Source organism: Gekko japonicus, unplaced genomic scaffold (assembly GCF_001447785.1).
Source record: "Gekko japonicus isolate JY-2015 unplaced genomic scaffold, Gekko_japonicus_V1.1 scaffold2016, whole genome shotgun sequence".
In the NCBI taxonomy this organism is placed as follows: domain Eukaryota; kingdom Metazoa; phylum Chordata; class Lepidosauria; order Squamata; family Gekkonidae; genus Gekko; species Gekko japonicus.
In genome coordinates this window covers 176,909-191,306 of record NW_015162541.1, presented here as the reverse complement: position 1 = coordinate 191,306, position 14,398 = coordinate 176,909, and the positions used below count along the sequence as shown (strand labels likewise).

At 51.5% G+C, this 14,398-nt stretch overlaps 2 protein-coding genes across 2 annotated transcripts in view; one reads left to right on the top strand and one right to left on the bottom strand.

Moving 5' to 3' along the window:
- LOC107106207 (integrin alpha-M-like) overlaps positions 1-10,221 on the top strand; it is a 56,949-nt gene extending 46,728 nt beyond the window's left edge. Inside the window, exons 24-31 of the mRNA XM_015406316.1 lie at positions 453-536; positions 2,780-2,858; positions 3,876-3,983; positions 5,917-6,003; positions 6,181-6,294; positions 7,917-8,009; positions 8,170-8,280; positions 9,817-10,221. Of these exons, the coding sequence (XP_015261802.1) occupies positions 453-536; positions 2,780-2,858; positions 3,876-3,983; positions 5,917-6,003; positions 6,181-6,294; positions 7,917-8,009; positions 8,170-8,280; positions 9,817-9,936 (796 nt within the window). The 3' untranslated portion in view covers positions 9,937-10,221. The remainder of the gene's footprint in view (positions 1-452; positions 537-2,779; positions 2,859-3,875; positions 3,984-5,916; positions 6,004-6,180; positions 6,295-7,916; positions 8,010-8,169; positions 8,281-9,816) is intronic.
- A 793-nt stretch (positions 10,222-11,014) lies between these two features.
- Positions 11,015-12,712, bottom strand: LOC107106210 (cytochrome c oxidase subunit 6A2, mitochondrial). The gene is made up of 3 exons (XM_015406319.1): positions 12,462-12,712; positions 11,371-11,513; positions 11,015-11,223 (listed from the first exon to the last, which is right to left on the bottom strand). Exons 1-3 carry the CDS (start codon positions 12,553-12,555, stop codon positions 11,128-11,130), a joined length of 333 nt encoding a protein of 110 aa, XP_015261805.1. The 5' UTR covers positions 12,556-12,712; the 3' UTR covers positions 11,015-11,127.
- Positions 12,713-14,398: the final 1,686 nt, after the last annotated feature.

The following is a 14,398-nucleotide window of genomic DNA, read 5'->3' as shown; positions in this document are numbered from 1 at the left end:
TCTATCCCGCCCCCCCCCCCAGCTAGCAATCCAAAACAGTCCAGTGGAGCCTGAGTGGTGGGTGTTGCCTTCTGACACACTTCTGGTGATGTCAGGGGGTGTGGCATATGCAAATAAGTTGTGCTAATGAGTTATGCTAATGAGCTCCTGCACCTCTTTTTCTACAAAATGACCCCTGTTTACCACTCATGTCTAAAGTGGGATACGCTTGCAGAATAGACTTAAGCCAGTTACAGATCAGCAGCCATACCTCTGGAACCACTTTCAGTCAGATTGAAGTTCATGATGTAGTTGGGCCCGGAGAGTCTCTCTGCTCAGTCGTGGCGTCCGATGAAGTAATAGACATTCTGGCAGGGGAGTGGGGTAATGTTGTGCCCGAAGAATGCGCGTGGTCAGTGGCATGTGGGGCATGTTTTGATGCATTTCATTCTTCCCATGTCTCCCTTTTCCAGTGAAAACAACAGCCCTGTCACCCGGGACATGTTTCACCAAGCAGCGCTGCCTGTTAAATACGCCATATATGTCTCTGTCAAGAAGTAAGTGACCGCAAGTATTATGAGGCAGAAGCAGACCCCTGCCTTGCCTGGCTGTACGCCATCTTGTTAGTGCCCTGCGGGAGGCTTGCCCCCACCTCCAGCATATCCAAGGTTGTTTGTATGGGAGAGCCATCTTAGGGTAGTGTTCCTGAGGTAATTCTCTTCAAAAGAAAATTCCAGAGTGGTTTAAGATTCAACGTAGCAGAGATGCCGCGACATTATGACCAGATACCCAAGGTGCTTTTAATTGCTAAAGAGTAACTAGCAGGGACTTTATTTTAACAATTTAATGATGCATTCCCCTGCACCATTTCCCAAATCTCAAACAGCGCCCCTACTCCCAATTTGGGATCCCCCCCCCCCCGGCATTTCCCCAGTGAGGCAAATACTAGTGGGGGAGGGTTGGAGGTGAGAAAACGGTGTGGTGAGAGAGTTACATCTCCACATACACACCTCCCCCAGTGGCAGCCAGTACCCTTTGAGGCTAGTGGGGAAGAGTGGTTACGAATCAACAGTAGGCAGAACCAGCCAAAGTGGGTTCTGTCCCCTTCCCTCACCACGCTGCAGAAGTGAGGCATTGCCCCATTCACCCTAATGGACCGGCCTCCACTGTCACTCCCCACACCAGATCATGGATGGGGGCCCCCTAGTGGCTACCACTGGATCTGCACTTCTCTGTGAGATTATAAATGTCATCGGCCAAATCCGTTCTTTGTTTCCTGGGATGAAAGAGGACGATGAGACAACCCTGATTTTCCAGGGCTATTGATAGTCTTGCAGCTTGCATCAGCTGCTGATTGACCCCTTATGCACGTTAAAAAAAATCAGAAGATGAAGATGTCTAGGGCTAAATGCAAAACTATTTAATCTTCATACTTTTACCAACAGTGGCATTTGCTCTTCCCCTCCCTTCCCCCCTATTCATAGCTGCCATTGGCGAAGGTAACAAGTTTGTTTGTAGTTTAAGGTGCTGCTGCATCCTGCTCTATGGTTAGAGACTCAGGTCTCCTCCATAGCATGTAGCACCTTTTGTTAGTCTTGGCTTCTGTGCCAACTACAGCCAGCTACGGCTGTTCCTCAAAAACCAGGATTGGGCCACAGTGATCTGATCGCATCCAAGTTAGCTCACTCTCATTCTACGTAGCAGTGCCTTTGAAGACTGTCTGAAAACTTCAGCTGGTCCAAAGACAGACTGCCAGGCTACTGTCAGAGGCTGAATACAGAGATCATACCACATCAGAACATAAGGAGAGCCCTGCTGGATCAGGCCAGTAGTCCATCTAGTCCAGAATCCTCTCCCACACAGTGGCCAACCAGTTCCTCCATGGCATAGAGGTCGAGGCCTTCCCCCGATGTTGCCTCGTGGCTCTGGGATTCAGATGTTTAATGCCTCTGAATGCGGAGGTTCCCCTCAGTCACCATGGCAGTAGCTAGTAGCCATGGATAGACGTATCCTCCATTCATCTGTCTAGCCCCCTTTTAAAACTGTGTATTCCTGTGGCATTACATCCTCTGGCAGCGAATTCCACATTTTAATCACTCTCTTTGTACACACCAAGTAGGATTTCCTTTTGTCCATCCTGAACCTCTTGTGCTGAAAGATCTGCGCCAGTTGCCCATCTTTTTTTGGGGAAATTCAGAGTGCTGCTCCTTGCCTGGAAGGCCAGAAACAGCTTGGAGCTGAGGTACTTGAAGGACCGCCTCTTCCCCTCCTGTCCAGCACATCATTTGAGATCCTCCTCAAAAGCCCTGTTCCCTGTGCCTCTCCCTGCAGAAGCGAGGTGGGTGACGACCAGAGACAGGGCTTTTTCAGTGGTGGCACTTCGCCTGAGAAATGCCCTTCCCGTTGAGGCTTGCCTCAGGGTTGTGCATAGGCCTGGAGAAAAATGTCTTGTCCCTTTAATAGGACTGTGTGTGTGGAAATGGGCAGTTGAAGGTTTTCATGGGATAGAGATAAGCAGTGCCACCTGGTAAACAACGCCCCACTAAGCTTCTGTTAAAGGGACAGGATGCTTGTCTGCCTCCTGTTGTGCTGCTGTTGATACCACCCCAGATTCTGCCACCTGGAGGGAAATGCTTTGCTAGGGCCTCCTCTTAGAGTCAGCAATGAATAGGCAAGGAGAGAGCAGTCCCATTTGAGGGGCCTTTCCTAGGTCTGGGCTGTTTCCTTTGTGCCTCATGCCTTTGCTCCTCTCTCCCCTCTCCCCTCAGATACACACCTCAGGCCTTCTCTTTTCTTCCAGTATTGATGACTCAACCAAGTATGTCAACTTTTCCATGGGGCACGAAAATGGAAACCAGACAGTTGAACATCATTATGAGGTGAGGGGGGCACAAAGAGATAAAACGCTGTAGGATGAGGGACATGGCAGCTATTAGGGGGACTGATCTCCAGGCGGGGCCTGAAGTTCTCCCAGAATGACAGCTGACGTCCAGACTGCAAAGATCAGTTTCCCTGGAGGAAAGGGCAGCTTCAGAGCATAGACTGTATGGGACACCAGTTCAGGGATTTCCTTTCTCCTAGACTCTGTGTTAAACCATAGAGCCTAGGTGAAATGGAAATCCTAGAGAGGGCTAATATACTGTTTAGGCTGTACATTATACCAAAGAGAATTGGTGAAACTGACCGAGGCTACAAATGATGTACAGTGGGGGAAAGGGCAGTGGGAAATATGAGGTGGGAAACTTCAAATTTGACTTATGATGGGAAGAAGTGACCTTACCTGAAGGGGAGGAGTGGGAAGGGCTGACCTTAGAGCTGGATGTGCCATCAAAGAAGTGACACTGAGCTCCTTCCTATCCCCGATCTCTGCCCTCCCCAGGCAGAACCCCAAATCTCCAAGGACTTCCCTAGCAGCACACTAGAAGTGTGGTGTGCAGAGGTCATTTCGGGGGGGAACGCGGAGGAACGCAGTTCCCCCGGGTGAGGTGCAGGGAGACGGGGCACATGACGAAGCCCCGCCCCCTGCTTCCGGCCGCCCCGCTTCCGGCCCTCATTCAGCCAGGAGGAGGCAGGAGAAGAGGGAGGGTAAGTTGCTTCCTCCCCGCCTCTCCCCACCCCTGCCTGCCTGGGGCCAGGGAGGGCCTTGGCGGGGCTTCCTCACACTCCCGCTGGCCTTGCAGGTCCACCGCCGGGCCCCTGATGTCAGGGGGTGTGGCATATGCTAATGAGTTATGCTAATGAGTTCCCCTAGCTCTTTTTTGATGAAACGACCCCTGGTGGTGTATGTAAACTTTTGAAAACAGCACAAAGTTTTTTAGTTAGAGGCAAGAGTGGAAAGAGCGTTAGGACTTCTGACTTCCCCTTCACACTTTACTACGTTTCTGCTTCTCGTTTAGGTGAGGAATTCAATTCGGCGACAAGTTCCTGTCTCAGTGACGTTTGAGTTCCCCGTGCAGCTGAACGGGATGTGGGTTTGGAATGCATCTGTGGACATGTCTACCGAGGTGTGTCCCTCTGAAACTGTGTCGATGGGATTACTCTGTGTTAGTGAAACTAGATCAAATACTAAGGGGCAGAAAATGGATAGAGAAATGATGTTCTCTCCCTCCATCTTGTATAATACTGTCTTGACCACACAAAGTGCTGTAGATGCAGGAAAGGCAAAGCAAAGTCATTTTTCAGACAACACAATGAACGAGTGACATTTGCAGTGCAATCCTAAACAGAGCGATGTGCATCTAAATTCACTGAAGTCAATGAGCTTGGAAGGGCGTCATGTTGTTTAGGATGGCACTGTGGGTGCTACAAGGTGCTGGGATGGCCACTGGTGTAGGGGGCTTGAAAGGCACACGACTCCACGGAGGATTGGATGGCATTTCCACATTTGGTGGTGGAAAGTGCTGTCAAGTCACAGCTGGCTTCTGGCAACCCCGGAGGGTTTTCAGGGCAAGAAACGTTCAGAGGTGGTTTGTCATGGCCTTGCCTGCCTCTGCGTAGCAACCCTTGACTTCCTTGCTGGTCTCCCATCCAAGTCCTGACTGGGGCCGACACTGCTTTGCTTCCAAGATCTGACGAGATCAGGCTAGCCTGGGGGCCATCTAGATAAGGGGCACTTCCATGTTTAGCTACCAGCATCTGGGGACAAGAAACGGGGGATGGGTATCAGCATCATACTCTACTTGTGGGCAGTGTTCCCTCTAAGCTGAGTTACTGTGAGCTAGCTCACAGTTTTCTAGCCTCTGGCTCACACGTTTTCGTCTTAGGAAGGATGGTTCCAGAGCTAACTAATTTATGCCGTAGCCAAATCGCTCGCTCACAACTTTAACGCCAGTAGCTCACAAGGTAGAATTTTTGCTCACAAGACTCCGTAGCTTAGAGGGAGCATTGCTTGTGGGCTTCCCAAGAGCATCCGACTGGCCTCTGCTAGCTGGTGACAGACGACTGCTTTCCTCCAGCAAGGCAGCTCTTGTGTGTTCCTATCCAGCTGCTAGTTCTGTGCTCACCGTCACTTATCAGGGGTTACATTCTGATCCCCTTTCTCAAAGCAGGAAGAGGTTGCAGGCTGGTCCAAAGCAAAATCCCAAATACCCACAAAATCCATGTGAAATCTTTTATCGGGACCGACCAAAATGACACAAAATAGGGTGTGAGCTTTCGAGTTCTCCAGAACCCTTCACCAGCATGAGGAAGTGTTGTGGAGAACTCAGACGCTCGCACTGCGTTTTGTGTCGCTTTGGTTGATCCTAAAAAAAGGTATTGTGCATAGGGTTTTTTTTGTTTGTTTATGCATTCTTGCTCTCTTTCTGTTTTCGCTTTTTTCCCCCCCAAATTTTTTTATTCAGGATATAAACATTCATAGCCAACATTAAATTTTCTACATTTGTCCCCGTTACACCCTACCCTCCTCCCTTTTCCCCTCCCTAGTATACGGCTTCCCACAGTGCTTCGACCTCCTACATATTCACTTCTTTTCTATTTTTTAATATATCAATTTTCTTTTTGTAGTTCACTAGGTAACTGTTATTTCACTATAGCAATTAATTTTTTTACTTATCCTATCTCCCAAAAATTCTATACTTAATAATTATTAAAACAAAATAGATTGTCTTTTGCTTCCCAATACTTTTCTAAGTATTCTTTTAGATCCTTCCAGTCATTATAGAAATCTTCTGCTTCCATATTATTCAACTTTCTTGTCAGCTTGTCCATTTCAACTGAGAATCTTTCTGTTTTTGCTTTTGATCCACACTCATGCAATGGCTGGAGTTAAACTGCGCGAATGGACTTTATCAAGCCAACTACTCTGTGTGGCTAAACAGGGGCCCCTGTTTCCCCAAGCTCAGAAGTAGCTCCCCCCCCCCCCCCGGGCCCTATTACGGAAAAGGCTTCACATACCCCTAACTAATGCCAAAATCTCTGTTTTTTAAATTTCCTCAGCAATTCCACCAGGCTCACTGTGCCCTTGAAAAAAAGACTCCTGGGTCCAAGGATTTTGTGAATCAACTCCACAATCGAGCTGTTCTGGTGAATACCCCCTCCCCGCCTTCCCACCTGCTCGGTCCCCCGTAATGCCAGCAGCCTCATTTTCAGAGGCAACTGGGCTGGCGGGGGACCCTTGGTAGGCCTTAGCCCTGGGGGGGGGTCAAGGGTGTCCATGCACAGTCCTCCCTGACCACCTTTGTCTTTCCCTCGTCCTCCCAGGACTGTACTGTGGCCGCCTGCGAAACAATCCGCTGCAACATCCTGTCCCTGGAGCAGGGGCGGCCGCTGGAGTTCAGGATCAGGGGGGCTCTTGGCTTCGGGTGGCTGTCCCAGGTAAGGTGGCCGCTGCTGCTGGGGATGTATTGGGCCTGGGAGGGAGAGCGAAGAGGGGCCCTTTCCTCCTTAAGCTGTTAACATCCTCCTGCTGTGCTCTGCCACAGTTGCCTCTCAGAGCCAGCGGCCATGAGCTTTTAGGATCAAGAAGATGCGGGGGGGGATTGGGGGGGGTTGCGGGTAAAAATGTGGCTGTGCGTCAAATAGTGGGGAAACGGAGCTGTACAACCGGGGAAAACAACTGCTTCTGCGGGATTGGTCTGGATTTCCTGCCCTGAGCAAAGGGGCTGGACTCGGTGGTCTACAAGGACCCTTCCAGCTTTAATGAGTTTGTGCTGCCCCCAGTCAGCATTATCTGTAGTTTAGTAAAACTGCTCTGTATCTTTAAGACTTGTGCACCCTGGGAATTGGAGTCCACAGTTAGGGGTCCCAGAAGCTTCCCTCTGACTGGCTCATTAAGAGCAATTTCCTGAGCTCAGAGGCGCAAAGATAGAAGTTTTATTGTTCTTTTCCGTTTCTTTGATCATCATCCCTTACGGCAAGGAGAGGGGAAGCCCATCTCTTTCTCACTGCGGCTATTGAACTAACCTAGATCACAAGATGTAACAGAGTTGATGAGACTAAAATGATATAAGCTGGATGGGCCAGGCTAGCCTGAACGCCTCAGATCTTGGGGGCGAAACAGGGTCAGCTGGGACTTGTGGCCAATCAATCAATCAATCAATCTCTCCTTATATATAATTGAATAGTAGGTGCCAAAGTTCTAATTCTAAAATGCACTCCCTTAGTGTATGGCTGATGGCACTGCTCCTCAGCATATATCGCCACCAATCAGAAGGCAAAGCCCGGGTCCCGCCCACACCACAACTGCTGCGACAACCTGGTCTTTTGCATATGGAAGCTGATTGGACTTCAGTCCATTCCACACCTCAAACTCCCCACCCCCCGCAAGGCAGTTGGAATTTTCAGTTGCATAACATACCTCATAGGGGAGAGGAGAATGAGTAACAATGGTTACCACTCTCCAGGTGAGGGCTACAGATAACTCAAACATACAAACGCTCTTCAGGTAGCAGAGATCAGTCCCTCTGGAGAAAACAGTGGACTCTGTCATTAAACCCTGCTGAGGTCGCCACAGGAAACTGACACTGTTTGCCCAAAGCCAGAGCACTCTCCCAGAGCCTCTTTCTAGATCCCGTTGTATTTATTTCCGCAACGGGCATTATTTCTAGTAATGATATAAAGCGAGGGGTGCCAACTCTGGGTTGGGAAATCCCTGGAGATTTTGTGGGTGGAGCCTGAGGAGGGCGGGACTTCAATGGGGCTATAATGCCATACACACACACACATACCCTTCCAAAGCAGCCATTTCCTCCAGGGGAACCGATCTCTGTCGTCTGGAGAACACTTGTAATCCCCAGGTGCCTCCAGGCCCCGCCCTACAGGCTGGTGACTTCATACAAAGCTGATGTGGGTTTCTGGTGTAGACTGTAGTGATGCTCAGAGCTAGCTGCGCATCTGGAATTTTGCACCCAAGCAGGCAGAGAGCCCTTCTTGATCCTCGTCCGACAAAACCTCCCCGGCAAACAGCCTCTTAGCGGGTTTCTTGCCTTCTCTCCCAGACCCAGCAGAAGAAAGTGGCCGTGCAGAGCACGGCACAAATTTTCTACGATGACACAAAGTACAGCCAGAAGGAGGGCTTTATAAAGAGCCAGGTAAGGAGGAGGGGCGCCAGTTGCAGGAGGAGGGTGCGGCCGAGGCTCAGAGGGAATCCCAGCTCTCACCCCCCCCCCCTCTTCTGTAGCTCTGGGTGAAGAGGGGGGGTGGCTGCGGAGGTGAGGGCGCCTCTCACGGTTTGATCCTCTCGTGCTGTAGTTGAACACGGTGGTGGAATACCTGGAGGTCTACAACTACCTGCCTGTCATTATCGGCAGCAGTGTGGGGGGGTTCGTCCTCCTGGCTTTGATCATCGCTGCCCTGTACAAGGTGAGCACCGGGGGAGCTCCGGCTGGGGCATTCAGGGTGGCCACTCTTGCTCGAGCCAGACGTCAGGAGCAGGGCCCGCCTGGAAGAAAGGGGGAAAGGGCTGACACCCCACACAAGGTGGCCAATGGTGCAGCCATAAGGCTTAACTAGGGGGAGGGGCCATGGCTCAATGGCAGAGCATCCGCTTTGCATGCAGAAGGTCCCAGGTTCAATCCCCAGCGCCTCCAGTTAAATGAGTCGGGGTGCAGGTGATGTGGAAGACCTCCGCCTGAGACCCTGGAGAGCCCCCTGCCAGTCTGAGTGGGCAATACGGACCTTGATGGGCCGAGGGTCTGATTAGGCATAAAGCAGCTGCAGGTGACCTTTTCCCCTGGGATGCCACGGGTTCTGGAGTTCTACACTTCCCAGATGCCGGCCCCAATTCAGATCGGGACCATGGAGCACGGGGAGAGGGAGCTCAGGCCTTTCCCCCCATACCATTTCCCCCCTGGGAGCCACTGCTTGCTTCACTGGGGAAGTATGACGTGGAGCCCCCAATGGGCCAAACACTGGCTTCCTGGGGCCATTTCTCATTGGGAAAATGGCACGGGGGACAAAGGTCTCCTCTTCCTCTTTCTGCCCACCATGGTCCCAATTCTCAGTCAAGCCCATCCACACCTGGGAAGTATGGAACACTGGGGTGCAGGCCCATAGCTAACGTGGGACCTGTGCTGCCCCCAGCCAGCGTTTGAGACTGTAGTTAAGCAGATATCTTTAAGAGCAGTGGTTCCTGGGAATTGAAGTCTTTAGTTAGACATCCCACAGCATCCGGCACACAGAGGCGCGCGAGGGTTCGAGTTTTACAACTCTCTTCCTGTAGCCTTTGTTCTGTATAACCGGCAAGGAGTGGGGACAAGCCTCCTTTTCACTGTTCCGTCTGACGCTTTGTCAGCAAACGCCTTCTGGACGTGATTCAGTGCATGAGCCAGAGAACAGAATTAGCTGTTTTGTGGGCCCCTCCCTCCAGCCCCTTCACCCCCTGATCAATCGCTTCACGAATATAAGCCGGCATCTCCCCGTTTGAGCTCATCTGCGATGAGCTGAGTCCCTTTAGGACCCAGCAGCAACCGGTGGTTGACGGAGTCACACACACACACACTGGTCAGATTGCCGCAGTTCGCTCCTCCTGTTGGATTTTCTGCTCCAGGCTTCGGAAAAGATCGTCGGCTCAGGGAAGGAGGGAGGGAGGAAGCTTTGATCCCTGCTCTCCTTTTTTCTTTTTTTTTAACACGGCAGCTTTCCTAGACCTCTGAGGAGCCTGAGTGTCTATTAACATTGGGATTCTGGCTCGCCTCAGAGGAAGGCTCTAGTGGGGGGGCTGTGTGGGTGCGCACCAAGCAGACCCCCCCTTGCCCAGGAGCCTTTGATTTAATTAACTGGTGGGGCCCCCCAAGGCCCCCTCCCCCCAAAAAAAACCCTCGCTACGGGGGGGCTGCTGGGGTGCCTCTTTTGAGCCAGCCTCCTCTTCTGACTTTTGTCCCCCCCTTCTCTTTCCAGTTCGGGTTCTTCAACAGACAGTACAAGCAGATGCTGGATGAGGCAGGAGAGGGCGATGCAGGGGCCGGGCCTCCCCCAGGCAGCGACAGTGGCCCTGGCCCTCAAGCTGCCAAGGCGTAAGGGATGCCACAACCCCCCTCTTCGCTGGGCTCTCTTCTGGCATGCTCCGAACACCCGTCAGCCCTATGGGACCTTGCGCTGAGCAAGTAGGAACAGGCGTCAAGCCGAGGGTGCATTTTCCCTATGCGGAAAGCGGTTTGATACAGGGAATGATCACCTACTTGTGTGAGATTGACAAATTGCATCAGATTGCAACTTCACCTTTAGATTAGGGTATGTATGTTTATTCTGCACCCATCTTTGTTTTGGAACTAATGAGGAACTTGGTGCAGTTTTAATAAAGAATACAACCAAAAGACAGGGTTCTGGCTCTTATGGTGAGATTTTAGTTGTGAAGAACTAAGCAGAACTTCATTGCATTTGGGAGGGGAAACATGAACGCCTCCCAACACTTCTCCCCCCCCCCCCAGCAATTATTCCCTGGTCCCTGCCCTGGTCATCTCTGCCCCGCCTTCTGTCTTCCTAATTCTTGCATGGGAAAAAGGAACATCTCAGATTTTCAAATACCTGGATCATGGAAGAAGAAATAAGTAACTAAATGCAAATATTCTTACTTTCCATAATTGTGGCTACAGAATTTAAATTCTCAGGCACGACATTTGGCTAATTTTTTTGTGTGTGACATTTTGGAGGCAGATTTTCAGTCTGAAATTTGCTACAGCCCTGCGACGACTAGATCCCACGGATGTTTATTTCACTCTTCGTCACGCTGCATCTTGGGTTCTGTCGTTTTAATTCAAACGTCAACATTTTTAAAAGATGCAGGGCAAACACAAGCAAGTGCATTAAAATATCTAACGATAAGCACAGGAAAGTGCAAACTGGACCCGTTTAAATCCAGCCCGTTTTCAGCAGTAACTGTGAAGGGTGGTCCAGGAAAAGGAAGTTCAAGCAAGAAGTCCTCTTGGGGGTTTTGCAAAGGAGTCCTGGGCTAAAAGCCATTTCGTACGGTAATGCACTACCCGTCCTCAGTTGCTTACTGGTGGGCCTTTTGCTCACTGAAAATTTGGCAGAAAGCTGATGCTTTCCCCTCCCCCCCCCCCAAAAGCTCCCCCAATGAACACCAGGGAGAAGTTCCATCAGTCCAACTGTGTTTTTATTGTCTCCAGTCAAGATCTGTCTCAAAGAAGTGATGCGCACGGATAGGGGTTTGTGCCCCTCTTCCAGTCAGTGGCAGAGCAAAAGAAAATTTCAGTGGTGGCCACCTCCATCTTCGTAGCCTGTGGGCAGTGGGTTGGTATGAGGGTTATGGAAAAGAGTGTGGTTTCCATCCCCCCAGGGGAAAGGCTAGAAAGGGAGAGAGAGGCGTTGAGAGAGAGATGATGCCGCCAGTCCCCCCACCATTCCCCTCCCCTTCCTGTCTTTACCAATCAGATCAGGGCAAGGAGACCCTGTAGCCAGTGACCAGGCCTCACCTGCCGGATGGAGTCTTACCTTTGTTCGGATGCGTAGGTGGTGATAAGGGATAAATTCGGGCCGTTCTTGTGGATGGTTCTGCTTTTGCAGCCAGGCGTTCAGCATGCACACAGCCACGCCAGGAAGCGCCACCACAAAGCTCAGGATCTTCCAGGTCCGGCCTGCGCCACAGACAAGGAAGGTAGGATGTTCCAAGACACACCTTCCCCCCTACAGCTGACAGCCCCACCAGTTGCCTGAAGGACGTGGGTGTGGAAAGGCAGTACAGTGCCCCCTAGTGTTACCCTGAGCCACAAGCATAACTCCTGACTCCCAGGGGAGTGGGTCAGCAGTGCCAATGTTCCCTCTAAGCTGTGGAGTCTTGTGAGCAAAAAATCTACTCTGTGAGCTACCGGCATTCAAATTGTGAGCGAGCGATTTGGCTGCTGCATTGAACCAGTTTGCTCTGGAGCCATCTTTCCTGAGCTAGGGCATAAAACATGTGAGCCGGAGGCTAAAAAACGGTGAGCTAGCTCACACTAACTCAGCTTAGAGGGAACACTGGCCAGCACCCCCTGGCAAGCTTTCGCCCTGTTGTTCCTCATTGCACGTACCCTGCGACAGACAAAGGTCGTTCTCAAGGTCTCTGGCTGCAACCTGTTCTGCGATCCAAAAACGGCTGCCTGACATCTGAGTCCCAGGATCTTTCTCAAAGAACAAACTCAGAAGGAAAGCAAGTGGGCACTGCACTCCAGCTAAAGGGAGAGGGGAGGGGTGGAGGGGTGGGGAAGGCACCTTGGAGAGCTGGATGATGGGGGACGATGTAGGCCTAGTGGGCCTCCAGAGACGCACCCCCTCCAAGATCCTAAGCAAACATGTATCTCCACAGTGCTCAAGGAAACGGACTGCGCACCTGGTGGTGGCAGTGGTGGGGACCTATTATCTGACACCAACGTTTTGGCAGTCGGGGAAAGAGAGTAAAGCCTATCCAGGGGTTTTTACTTGGTGTAATTAAAAAATGGCGCACGCTTTGCCCTGAACCTGCAGGATAGGGCAGGTCAAAGAAATTCACCAACAGAACTAAGAACACTCTGCCCCCGCCCCCCGGTGCCCTTACGGAGTCCACTTACTGCCCGACCCATCACCGTGGTGCCCGGAGGCTGCCGCCGTTGCTAGACTTCGCCCCTTTGCTGCCAGCTGAGCTGCCCTCCTCCAGGGAGTCATCGCTGAAAGACAGGGATGCCGAGAAACCTCGCCAGCCAGAGGGGCTCGACTACGGAGGACTCTTCACCTTCACGGTGGCCTGGCTGGTCTCTGCCTGCTCCTGGGTCGGGGCCTTCCTGCGCAGCCCCTCCGCCCCTTCCCTCCCCCAGCAGCATCCCCCAGACCTGACAGCCACGGCCACCTGACCCTGCTCTGGCCAATGAACCCGTCGGATAAACATAACCCGGTCCGGGCATCCGCCAAGAAGGCCGTCACCCAACCCACGTTGAAGGACCAAGTCTGGCCTGAGGCCCGGGAACCGACCGCCCACCCCCTCCCCCTTGGATTCCTGGCAACTATTTATAGACTGAGTCAAGTGCCCATGAAGGGTCCAGTCTCTGGAGAGCGTCTTCAGGGAATACACCAGCTGGGTTGGGGGTTGAGGTCCCTTGAGCACGTTGCACACAACCTCATCTAGTAATTAAGGCTGAACTCTCATTTCTCTGCAGCTTTATTGTATATTGAAACTGGTCTTTTGAGAAAGGTGGATTTTTTTTGGGCAGATTCCTTATTCAATCGGGAAACCAACTGCTGCCCCCTGCTGGACACATCTGCTCATGTCTATGACTTCTTAGCCCCGTTCTGTAAAAGGAAAGGGTTACAGGACAGTTTCAAGTTCAAGCTCAGCTACCTTAGGGGAAGTGCACCAAGGTAGACCATGCCCATTTCCCATGTACACTGTAATAATCAGGGGTCATTTCCTGCAGGAGCGCACAGGAGCAGAGCTCCGGCAGGAAAGAGCCCAGGGGGCGGGCACAGGCAACAAGCCCCACCCGCTGCTCCCAGCAGCCCTCAGTCAGAGCAAGAAGCAGCCAGGTAAGTTGCAGAGCCCTCCCGGCCCCCCAGTCCAAAACAGTCCAGTGGCACCTTTAAGACCAAGTTTTATTCAGGTACAAGCTCTCCTTCTGCGAGGACAGATCTGCACGGTCTTCCCCCCCCCCCCCCGATAGCTAGCAATCCAAAACAGTCCAGTGGAGCCTGAGCGGTGGGTGTTGCCTTCTGACACACTTCCGGTGATGTCAGGGGGTGTGGCCTATGCAAACAAGCTATGCTAATGAGCTCCTGCACCTCTTTTTCTACGAAATGACCCCTGGTAATAATAATTCACCACTGCTTATTTTGTAATAATTTATTAGCTGCCCAGGGGAGCAAAACACAACTCTCTCCAGTTTTATTTGGAATTTCCATTAATCTATTAGAACGGTAAGAGCTGCGTGTGAAGGGTTAGCAAAACAATTGCAAGCAACCCCAGACATGGGTTCCTACTGGGAGGGTGTTCTTGGGATTGCAACCAACATGTCTGAATTCGAGGGGTTACATTACAGGGGTGATCATTAACCACTCACCCCAGCACATGCCTCACTAAGGAGTTAGATCTGTCTGGACTACACTGGAGGGGTGTTGTAAGGCACCTTCTTTCGGCCACAGAGCCCACCACACAATAAGGAAAGGATGACATTTCTGGACCTCATTACCAGGTTGACAATACATTACTCTGTCTCAACCACAACCACCCTCCCCATATGTGGGTAATAATACTGGGCAGTTTGTGTCACACTTTTTAGTAGAGGAAAGAAGAAAAAGAGATTGGAGTTATACCCTGCCCTTCACTCGGGGACTCCGAGTGGCTTACAATCTCCTTCCCTTCCTCTCCCCACAACAGACACCCTGTGACGGAGGGGGGGCTGAGAGGGCTCTGAGAGAATTGCTCTTGAGAGAACTGCTCTGAGAGAACTTGTAACTGACACAGGGTCACCCAGCTAGCTGCATGTGGAGGAGTGGGGAATCAAACCTGGTTCTCCCA

Excerpts from the sequence above, each read along its gene's own strand:
- LOC107106210 (XM_015406319.1), bottom strand. The coding sequence starts at position 12,555 with ATGACTCCCTGGAGGAGGGCAGCTCAGCTGGCAGCAAAGGGGCGAAGT. Across the intron at positions 11,514-12,461 it reads CCACGGTGATGGGTCGGGCA|GCCGGACCTGGAAGATCCTG; the intron begins GTAAGTGGACTC and ends TCTGTGGCGCAG. Across the intron at positions 11,224-11,370 it reads ACCTACGCATCCGAACAAAG|CCTTTCCCCTGGGGGGATGG; the intron begins GTAAGACTCCAT and ends CTCCCTTTCTAG.